This window comes from Gadus chalcogrammus, chromosome 23 (genome assembly GCF_026213295.1).
Source record: "Gadus chalcogrammus isolate NIFS_2021 chromosome 23, NIFS_Gcha_1.0, whole genome shotgun sequence".
Classification (NCBI taxonomy): Eukaryota; Metazoa; Chordata; class Actinopteri; order Gadiformes; family Gadidae; genus Gadus; species Gadus chalcogrammus.
The window spans coordinates 11,917,220-11,929,051 of NC_079434.1; the positions used below are offsets into that span (position 1 = coordinate 11,917,220).

Here is an 11,832-nt window from a genome sequence, read left to right on the forward strand (position 1 = left end):
GTGACAAACACCCTCACCCCTAGAGCACCCCCCTGCACCCACCGACTCTTATAGAAGGGCATGGGTGTAGAGCTCCCAGAATGGATGCTAAAAGGGGGCGTTGACAGGTTGTGCCCACGAAGGAAGCCCCACAGCCTCTGTACCTTCATGCTTCCAGGAGCAGTACCGACCGTAGACAAAGTGTGTTCCTGGGAGCAGCCGGGAGAGGGGTGTCTGTATGGATGGCTCCTTGTTGCAGCGTAATGAGGGGCTTAAATCATCCATGTGTCGGCCAGGCAGATTTGTGACGTTCAGCTGCGTTTGCATGAAAAAAAAAAAGAAAAGCTGTCACCCAACTACCCCCACCTCCTCCACCACCACCAGCACCACCCCAGCCTCCACACCACACACAACACGACCTGATTTATGGCAAACATTAAAGGCAATCATGTCACGGCGCGGGGAGAACCCCCGCCTTTGTTGCGGCAGACGTGGGTTTGAAATATAGGAATGCCGCGCTACCTGTTTAGTCGCACAAGCGCACACAGAGACACGCGAATTCTGCGAAACGGACAGATACTACCAAAACAAGCATCAAGAAATAATCACGCCAAAACTAAAACAACAAATCGAAAACACGTTTGAATACATTCTGTCCCTCCGATAGGCAGACACTGACTGGAAAGGGATAGCAGGTTGCAGATAAGTAAGGCCAGAAACTATTTTCCAAAAAGGGCAATAAACCTTCTATTCTCATGCATCTTGATTTCAGCCGGAGAATCATTTCCATACAATAACCTGTTTATGGTAAACAGAAGGCCCGATGATGGTGGCAGAAGAAAATGACTCTGTGGCAATGCCGAAATGTGAAGCGGCACGATATCCATATAGCTGCCGCTTGCTTTTGTTTCACTGTCATACATATTTCCCCTTGCTTTGCCTGCGCTGCATGATGATGAATGTGATGGATATGGAAGCAGACCTCGCGAACCCCTCGCTTGAACAGAACATTCCAGAAGGCGGTGGCATCTCTTTATGCTAAGCCATGAGTAATAAAAAGCCCAGTCACTTTCTGCCGGGAAACGATTCTTTTTTTACCTTTTCTGTCCCCTCCCGGGACTTGGCCTCTTGTCATGAATAAATGCATCTCATGTCTCCAACAGTCCTGTGGGCTCCCCTCCCACCCTCCCTCCACCTCTCCCTCACTCCACCCCTCTCTCCCTTTTTTCCTATGCTCCTCACTCCCCGTTTTTTGTTCTGCTCCACCTCCCAGGCTCTCTGTCTTGTCCCTGTTGCCTAAGGTCAATCCACATCTTCCCCATTACTCGTTGGGAGACCAACGATTGGCTCGGTCGACACAGGGCTTCGGCCATTCAGGGAAAGACTGAAGAGGTGAGGTCATGACATGATTCATGCCTGACCTGGCAGAAAAGGCAAAAATCGATATGCACACATGGAGGAGCAGCTTCTCTAACAAATATTTTACTAATTCAGTGTAATTGCGTTGGTCGGTGCCTTTCCATTTAGCCTTCAAACCTAACACAATATTAAGATGCTTTTCGCGGGTGCTTCATTACGTAGCTTAGCCTCTAGCTCAATAGGGGTAGCAGATTAGCAGGGCAAGGGGCAACATGTTGCTAACGAGTTCTGCTGGGGGGGAGCTAATCGACTAGAAGGTGGCTATGGGAAACCATTGCTCTGTCTCTCTGCCTCCCGCTCTCTCTCACTCTATGTTTTGATTTCCTTTTTATCGGTTTGTACTCTTTTTTTCTTTCCCATTATTCCTTTGACGAGTAATCGTCGTGTTTAGCCCCAGGAACGACAGACACATGTGTGCTACCCGCCAAAACGACAACAACAACATAACCAGAGAGCTACAGCAGGCAGAGCCGACGTTTCTGACTGCTTCTCCTCTCCTCCTTTCCTACTCTCCTCCCCTCCACCTCTCATGGCACCGGGGTCCCATGGCCCTCCAGGACAATGTGCCACGTAGGTGGGAAAACCAACCTAACTAAAAAAAAACAAGTATACACCTAAAAGAACATGCTTAGAAAGAGTGAGAGAGGGAGAGAAAATGAGAGAGAGATAAAAGGAGAGAGAGAGGGAGAGGGAGAGAGAGAGAGAGGCAGGAAGAATCACTATGGTATTTTCTTCTACTGTTGTTTTCCAACTTACTTTGTGATGTGATTATTCTGGAGCCAAAGACACCATCGATAGCCTGATAATGATGTCGCCGTTCATCCTTGTGTGAAGAGAGACTTATTATGCAGGCGTTTTATGGATTACAGTTATGAGCGGTACCGGTTGTTTGTAATGCGCTCATGGCCGCCCCCAGACACAGTGGAGCGGGCGGTGGGTGGGACTCATGCGTCCTCGCCCCAAACACCGTTCGATTAGCTTTCAGGCTGGCTGTGCAAAAACAATAACGATCCAGCCCCACACACTTCTCTTTAAACTTGCCCTTCACAGTTTTTTTATCTAGCTCTCTTCATTCTTCTTTCTTTCTCTCTCTTTTTCTTTCACTGTCTCTGCCCCCATGCCCTCTCTGTGTCCATCTTTGTCTTTTGTTGTCTCTCTCTTTCCCTCAAATAAATTATTTGGAATGAAATTGACACTGATCCCCATCATCACAGTCATCATCACCAGCACCTTTATCATCACCATCATCGTCAACCTCATTGTCATCATCTCCACCATCACCATCAACCTTCCCCCCCAACATTATCATCATCATCAGCACCCTCACCTCTATTTGTCTCGCTCTGTAAGATAGTTTAATTGGTGGGTGGGAAGGTGTGTCCCTGGAGAACATCTTACACCACCACCTCCACCACCACCACCACCTCCACCCTGCCAGATTGAGGTTGAAGCAGGAGGCTTTTAGTCCATCAGCTCTGTGCCTTCAATTTCAAAGGCACTGCTTTTAGGGGGACGAGAGACGGCGAGAAAGAGAGAGAGAGAGAGATTGGTCGGGAAATAAGCAGCTTTCGGTGGCGCCGTCTCTCCAATCTCTCCCCTTCTTTTATCGCAATTTTCCCTTTTGGGACCACGCGTCAACTCATGACACAGGATGTCAAAACACATCATACTTGCTCCCTAAACGCTTTCCCAAGATTAGGGACTGTGAGGAGGAAGAAGGAATAGAAAAAAACGACCAAAAAACATAGCTGTTTTTTACCTGGCTGTTTTTCTTCTCCATTGTACTGTGTTATTAAGTTGTTATGAATTAATGATGTTAGATGAAGCAACTTTCTTGCACACTTATCCTCCACAGGACACAGGATAGACGGCCCTAAATAGAAACCACCTGAGTAAATACATACACTTTATACAGGGTATCTATCTATATATATATATCATATGACTGAGGAGACGCAGTCAGCAGAAGCCTATATAAACCCCTCGATCTCTCTCCTTCTCGTTATTGCGTGGGTCCACATGGCAGCTGCCAGCTCATAAAGCATCCATCATGTGCCGTTGACATGCGCTACATTACATGGGATTTCAATGGCCGACCCTGGCTCCCAGCCAATAAGGAATAGCTGTGAATAGAGTTGTCTTTTATACGTTTCTATTCACATTTGTTTGGACAGTACAGCAGCAACTTGAGCTTTGTCAGTGATATTTTACTTACATACTTGATCGGATATTTTAATTACTTGCATTATGCTCAGAAGGCATTTAACATAGCTCATTGCTGTAACCTGTTACCTCCCTAGCTTTTCGTATTTCTGTCTTTCTTGCTTTCCTTCGGCCTGCCTGTCAGTCTTTAATTTTCTCATTCTTTCTCTTTTTTTCTTTTTCCCTCTGTAAGCCCTTAGAGAGAATGAGAGAGAGCGGGATGGAGCGAGAGAGATTTGCAAGCTTTGTGACAGATCATTTAAAAATGGTACAAACGAAGGTAGGGGTTTAAAAACTTTTCTTCAGTGAAACCAGAACGCAGCCGTCACAGCAGAAAGAGATAACCTAGTCAGACGTTTTCTCAGGGTTCCTCTGAGTACACTTTGTGCTCAACTTTCCTGAACTGCTGCATCGAGTGGCGTGTTCTTGCCGCCATCACTGCCCTGCCCATAAGCTGTTGTTGCTAATCAATAACTTATTATCAGGCCTCATCAGGCTTGTCCTCAATACTGTCTCCGATGCCAGCCCTAATTTATGCCCAGGTGCCAATTTCGGCGACACATTCTTTTTCTTAACCCCCCCCCCACAGAAAGAGCTGAATTGTGTCTTCTGGTTTGACGCTGATTTACTTAAAATCATTACAGATTTCTATCGGATTCCTCCCTTCTCTCAAATGAGACGCTTATCTTCCACAGACAGGCACGGACGTCAATATTTTCTGCTCATTTTCTTTTGCTCTTTTTATTCTTCCCGAATCAACACGCCACGGTCGTGTGAGTTTCGCCCTCCCTTGATGGCTTTAATCTCCCCCCCCCCCCTCTACTTCTATGGGGAGTTCATTGTTCAATAAATAAGAAAAATAAGAAAAATGTGCGCTGCATGTGTGAGTCAGTTGGAGGTTGTGTGTGGGTTGATCCTTTGTTCCACCAGCACTGTGAGTCCCCACCCTTCTGCAAGGGCGGCGGCAGCCCCGCCGGTGTTCACAGACAGGGCAGACCTGGCCCTTAGAGGGGCACTGAGCCTCCCCATAGCCTGCCAATGGCTCAGCCCCCTCCTCTCTGCTCTGCCTCTCCGGTCCTGTGGCTGCGTGCTGGGACCCTGAGTCGCATGCAGCAGGGGACCAGGGGGTGGGTGGGTGGATGGATGGATGTAGGAGTTTGGGTCTGTGCTTGCGCGCCTGTGTGTGTGTGTGGGTGAGTGGGTGAGTGTATGAATCTGTTCAGAGATTTTTTTTGCATACTTCTGTTCACCCTAGCGTGCACTAACTTTGTCTGAATGTTGGTCCGGACGGTGGGGAGAATAAGTTGAGGCTGAAAGTGACATTTTTTTTATGTGTCGTTACTTTGAGTAAGTGGGTGGGGACTTTGATTTGGGGGCGGGGGGAGTGGAGGAAGAGGATTAGATCCCAGGAAAACTATAAAAAATAAAAACACATTTGGTCGAGCCAAGGAAAAAAAACAAGGGAAGGTGAATAAAACTCCAACGGTGTGGAGGGGGGGATGAAAGTCCTTGAGTAAAGGAAGAGGCGGCGGGGGGGTTGTGGGGTTGGGGGGGGGTGTTGGCGAAGGGAGCTGTCACCTGCTCTGGTGATAGATAGCACTGCTCCCTATTATTAGCATTCCCAGAGCTCAGAGTTTTATGCCCAACTAGAGCCATTTGTTGATTAATTAATCAGGTAATGTGAGGAGCCCGTATCCTTGGCCCCGGGGCCTCTCGCGGGCTGGATGGAGCAGCCAGACCTCTCTGTAGGCCCCCCGCTGCATTCGCCTGATTACAATTCCACAAAAAGAAAAAAAAAGCTGTGGCTTTCCACCAAAGGGAAGGCATTCTACGCAAAAGGTCTCCTCCGCTTTTAATGTAAAGTGGAATAAATAAACATCCAGCCGGGATAGAAAGCCCATTTCATGAATATATTCACTTCTCTCTTTCTAGTTTTTCCTTTTCCCTTTGGCCGCGAGTCAAACCTGTCTGATGTTGAGTCTTTGAGCGGTTTTTTTTGAGGGAGTGTTTTTTGGCAAAAGGGATGAAGGCAGGTGTAAAGAATGAAATAAATAAGCAGGAAATGAAGGAAATGAAGGCCCTGAGGGTCCGCAGAGGCAAACACCCCCCGCTTCGTTTCCACACCTCCGTCTAAGATAGAATGGGACCGTTTTTTAAGCAGTAGATGGTTTGGATCGACGTCATCCGTGTGGAGCTTTTGTCCCCTCACGCGCGTCGTGCGTTAGCGTCGAGTTTGAGAGATAAGCCGTTCAGTGAAAAACAAAGCCTGTTGCTGTTGATTAGCGCAATCGAGTCCCGATCTTTCTTATCCGTCACACGCGGGTTTTCATTCTTATTTACCTTTTTGTCATTGCTTTGTCTTCGCAATCAGCGATTGGTTGGCAGCGATGCTCAGATTGTTCCAGAGCATGCACCTCCTTATTGATGCATAAGAAACGTTAGGATAATAAATGCACTGATAAGCATGTAATGAGTTGGTATGGTTTCCCCCGGAGCCTCTGAATCCCCGCCACATTGGAGGTGACGCGCTTAACAATACATATATATTAAACATGTTCAAGTCAGAGGGTTCATATGGTCAATGGTCAATCAGCATATGCCTACATTAGCATATGGGTGTCTTCTTTAGTGTGAACTTTCTGTAAATTACTGTGATTTTCAGCAGACCCTTGCTCCCTGACTCTCTCACACTCTCTCTCTCTCTTTCTTGCTTTGTCTCTCTCTCTCTCTCTCTCTCTCTCTCTCTCTCTCTCTCTCTCTCTCTCTCTCTCTCTCTCTCTCTCTCTCTCTCTCTCTCTCTCTCTCTCTCTCTCTCTCTCTCTCTCTCTCTCTCTCTCTCTCTCTCTCTCGTCTCTCTCTCTCTCTCATTCCCCATCATTTTCTCCCACCTCTCAACGACTCATGCGGTCAACAGCAGATCAGCGCAGTGACCAGGGGGGTGGTGCTGAGATGGGGGGCGTGGCTGAGGGGCGGAGGAGGGGTGGTGTTCAACAATAAGTTGTCGCTTACTCTCACCTCACCATGAAGCTGTCACGGCCTCAGGCACGGCGGCGTGCGACTTCAATCTTTTGAAACGAGAAAAAATAAGTTTTCTCATAAGGTGCCATGAGGAGATGTAGGAAGAAAAATCCACAAATTATCCTCCCCCTCAAGCATGCACACACAAACACACACACACACACACACACACACACACACACACACACACACACACACACACACACACACACACACACACACACACAGCAACACACACACAGCAACACACCCACACCCACCCACCTACATGAAAGCACACACACACTCTCTAGTCCCTCACCCCCTACCCTCCTGCCTCGTCACAACTTCGCTGCCGGGGGGGGGGGGGGGGGCAGACATGTTGGTAGAGGGGGCTACCAACGTTCTTTTGGGCTGCCATCTTTTCTTTCTTCATTGTCTTTTGGGCGGTTTTAATACACCTTGATGTGCTATGATTGCGTCGGTATGGAAGATAAAAAACTGTAGACGCTGGAATTATTCTTTCAATAAAGAATAGGTACCTCAGGTGGGGGGGGGGAGTGGGGTGTTGCTCTCTCTCTCTCTCTCTCTCTCTCTCTCTCTCTCTCTCTCTCCCTCTCCCTCTCCCTCTCCCTCTCTCTCTCTCTCTCTCCTCTCTCTCTCTCTCTCTCTCCCTCTCCCTCTCCCTCTCCCTCTCCCTCTCCCTCTCCCTCTCTCTCTCTCTCTCTCTCTCTCCCTCTCCCTCTCCCTCTCCCTCTCCCTCTCCCTCTCTGAGCTGCCTCGGCCGGGACAAACCCGTAACCTGAAGACTCTGACAGTTTGACACTTTAATTTCCTTCACGGTATCTCACCTGGGCTTTGCACAGAAAGAAAGAGACACGTTTGCTGTAAAATATACAGAGAGAGAGGAAGGAAGATCCATACACTCACAGTTGCTCACTTTCAGCTCCCTCCACCAACACCACCCCCTCCCCGCTCTTATTTTGTTGTTGTTGTTGTTTTGGGTGCAGGTTCGGTAAGCACCGAAAGGATGAGCCCCCTGGGGAGAGGATGGAGAGGAAGGGGTCCAGTAAGTCCCGGGCCGGCGACGGCCCCACCTCCCTGGACGACACCGTGCAGATGAGGCTGGAGCAAGAACGGTACACATACACACACATGCATGCGCACACGCTATTCACACATGTTAACATGATGTCATACACACATGCACCAGCACTCACATACATATACACACATGCATAAACAACGTCCACACACTTACCACATTCCATACACATATGTTGCACACACCACACACATGCATGCATGCACGCACGTGTACGCACAAACACACACACACACACACATATCAACACACGCACACACACACACACACACACACACACATGCCACATCAACGCTTAAACACCTACACATGCACATACATGCCAAACAAGTATGCACAATAGCCATACACACATGCACATACATGCATGGGCACAAACAAACACGCAACGAAAAACAAATGCAATTGTGCAGGTAAGAATATGTATTTCGCAAATGGCTAATTATCTACAGCAGCTAACGGGGTAAGAGGTCTGAAACAAATGTAATGCATTCTGGGAAAGCAGTCAGATGTCAATTTGTGAAACGCTCTGCACTTTTATATCAGTACATTACATAGATTATTTATGGATTGTTGCTGGCTTGTGCCTTTTGATGGGTCTGACCTGCTAATGGGGCTACTAGCCGGCCCCAGTACCACCACCACCACCCACCGCCCCCCCCATGGACTAGCCGTGATTGAGTGGCTGGCTCATTATAATAGCACAATCGATGTAGCGCTGCATTTGTCTCTTCCTGCTGCAGCTCGTGGTCTCTTAACCGCTAAAGAACACTGCCCCATTTACTCCACCCCTTCTCTGAGTCCAGTCCCAGGCTCTGGATATCCATTTGTGTGTGTGTATGTGTGTGTCTGTGATTGGTGTGTGTGTGTGTGTGTGTGTGTGTGTGTGTGTGTGTGTGTGTGTGTGTGTGTGTGTGTGTGTGTGTGTGTGTGTGTGTGTGTGTGTGTGTGTGTGTGTGTGTGTGTGTGTGTGTGGTGATTTCTCTTCCTTTTCTCCTCACACTTCATTCATGGCTGACAAACCATGCATTCTTTGCCTTCTCTGCCACAGAGAGGACAATATCGCCGGGGTTAGGCTCAATAAAATAATAGACAGCTTGCAGGCTCCATTGTTTTGCACCAGGCAAATGAACTCGGTAATCAAACTGCCATGGCTAATGAACGCTAATTGAATCCACACAATAGGTCCTTGATACCGCTGCCTCTCACACCGAAAAGAGCGAAGGATGGAAAGCTTGTCGGGAAAAGAAAGGGCATGCTATCCTGCAAAACGACAGACAAACACATGCACACACACACACACACACACACACACACACACACACACACACACACACACACACACACACACACACACACACACACACACACACACACACACACACACACACACACACACACACACACATACGTGTACCCACACAAACTCACTCACAATGGCCCTCCTCACTGATGAATGGAGCATCTGGCTCCCCGCTCTCAAAGAGTGGGAGACTCTTTTTTGGGATGTAGCTCTCTCGCTCTCTCTCTCTCTCCCTCTCTTTCTCTCGCTCTCTCTCCCGCTCTTTCTCTCTCTCTCTCTCTCTCTCTCTCTCTCTCTCTCTCTCTCTCTCTCTCTCTCTCTGCCTCTTTTTCTTTCTCTGTCTCTGTCTCTGTGTCTCTGTGTCTCTCTCCCTGTGTGGCGGGCGTGCATCTGTTTGGCTCCAAGGCCCGGCATATTCGCATCTTTACAGACTGGAGACTGTCGCCAGCCAGGCCTACCTTCCTGTCTGCCCCACACACACATACACCCACACTAAGACACACACACGCACACGCACGGAGATGATGCTAAACGGCTGTAGTGTCAAGGAACACGGAACAGGGACACGGGGCGATGGGAGATATGTAGGGCGCATCGTCTTTTCCCTGTCACGTGCCCTGGCACGTCGTAGAGCACACACAAGACAAACCCAACCCACCTCATACACACAGTAACACACGTTCACACAACAGATCCGTATGAAATATACATACACACAGAAAGACAGACACACACCCATGCATGGAACAACACAGGCCAAGTCTAGACCGAGATGCAAATCGATTCCAAATGCTGTATGTCCAGCCAGGCCTCCTTCCTTGATGAGGGTCCTTCACTTCCTCTCCCCTGTTCACCTCCAGTTCTTTATCTGCTGCTCCGTCTTGCAGAGAGGTCTCATTCTATATACCGCTTTTCAAGGTAACCGATCCACAGGTGTAGGACGTTCTGGCTGTGTGAGCCTCCTGTCTCCGTCCACCCTGCGTGTGCAAACACACACACGCACGCACACATACACACACACACACACACACACACAGTGGAGGGCAACCTAATTCCTTCCCTTTTCCTAGCTCGCTCCTGAATCCCATCACTCAGGCTGGCCCCCGGGAATGTCCCACAGTTAATGGAAAAATGGGGATCCTGTGGGAAATAGCAGTGGCCAATAATAAACCCACCTGCCACAATCCCCTGCCCCCCCCTCGCCGTCGATATTCAAAAGCATCGGGGTTTAGTGGGAGGGCAGCAGCTCAGAAATCCATTAGTGCTCGTCTGTGTGTGTGTTTTGTTTTTTATTTCGTTGTGTTTTTTCATTTCGGGGGGGTGAGGGTTGGTTGTGTCACTGCTTGTATGACACCGCTTTTCAAGGTAACCGATCTGATCTTTGAACGCCCCCAACCTCCAACCCCTGCCCCAGACAATCAGAGAGACACACACACACACACACACACACACACACACACACACACACACACACACACACACACACACACACACACACACACACACACACACACACACACACACACACACACACACACACACACAATTGTATGGCAAATCTGTGAGATTGATCTGCAAACAAGCCGGGTGTGAGGGACAGATATTTATATTGCGGACTGTGATTGTGACTCTACAGAGTACCATGGTGACGCTGTAGTTTCAGTCCATGGTGCCACCCAGGAGTGTGTGTCCAGCAGCAGCACTCCCCCCCCCCACACCCCCTGCTGTCACCTTACTGTGGTACCACGGCCAAATGTCACCCTGTGCTTGACGCACGCGGCCGCTAATTCTTTATGACGGGAGCTTTTAGCACTTCAAAATAGGAGTCAGCGCCAAGGTGACGCTGACTAATTCATAAAATGTGGCCTTCTTTAACCTGCAATAAGCCGACGGCTGCCTTTTATTAAAAAAGGTGAACCTCAGTGCGGTTAATTAAGTGGCCTGGCCGTCGGCCTTTTAGGAACGTCCGTATGTCGCATCACATCAAAGCACCTGTTCTGTGAAGTGGCTTCTGGCGTTCCACATGCTATGAAGATCCTTGTACCTAAAACCCGACGATGGAGCACTTTACAAAGGCATCGGCATGTGAGGTGATTGGGTTGTTCGTCGGCTGAAGACGATGAGAAAGGCGGATGCACAGCATGTCCGGAGTGGTGCCTGGTGACCACGCCAGGTCCACTTTCTGCTGCTGGTTGGTCAGACCAGCTGTCTGTCTGTTGTCCCCCCCCAACCATCCCACAGTTCTGGGGGGCAGCAATGGCTCGTTGGTTGTCATGCGCTGTGAAGACCCCAGAGGCCACTGGACTGCATGATTGGCTGATGGAGTTTGGGGAGGGGGGAGGGGGGGGCTTGGCGAGGAGACAATTGCTATGGACGATGTTGAAGGTGTTGGAGCAGCCCCTAGCAAGAGAGGGCCAGAGTTTGGGAGTGTGTGTGTGTGTGTGCGCAAACGTGTGTGTGTGTGTGTGAGTGTGTCTGTGTGTGTGTGAGTGTGTGTGAACGAGCGCGTGTGTTTGTAAGTGTGCAGACGTGCCTGTGGCCATGTATATGTGTGTATATGTGCACTACTTTGAGTGTTTTAGTTTGTGTGTGTACACATCACGTGGCTGTTTGCAACATTTCCTCATCCTTATCTCTGCATGCGGTTACCCTGAAGCCATACTTCCCCTGCCAGAAATGGGACGGGGGGACGGGGGACGGGGACGGGGGACGGGGACGGGGGGCGGGGACGGGGGGGTGTATGGGGTAAACACACAAAGAACAACCAGACAATGTTGCTTCTTCATTCTGCTCCTGCACCTGACTCCATTCGCCAAGCCTTCCTCCC

The 11,832-nt window shown here is 49.2% G+C and overlaps 1 protein-coding gene across 1 annotated transcript in view; it reads left to right on the forward strand.

Annotated features, from left to right (window-relative positions):
* Nucleotides 1-8,467, forward strand: part of LOC130377672 (partitioning defective 3 homolog) — a 271,523-nt gene extending 263,056 nt beyond the window's left edge. Inside the window, exons 21-22 of the mRNA XM_056584828.1 lie at nt 7,608-7,736; nt 8,446-8,467. Coding sequence (XP_056440803.1) covers nt 7,608-7,736; nt 8,446-8,467 — 151 coding nt within the window. The remainder of the gene's footprint in view (nt 1-7,607; nt 7,737-8,445) is intronic.
* Nucleotides 8,468-11,832: the final 3,365 nt, after the last annotated feature.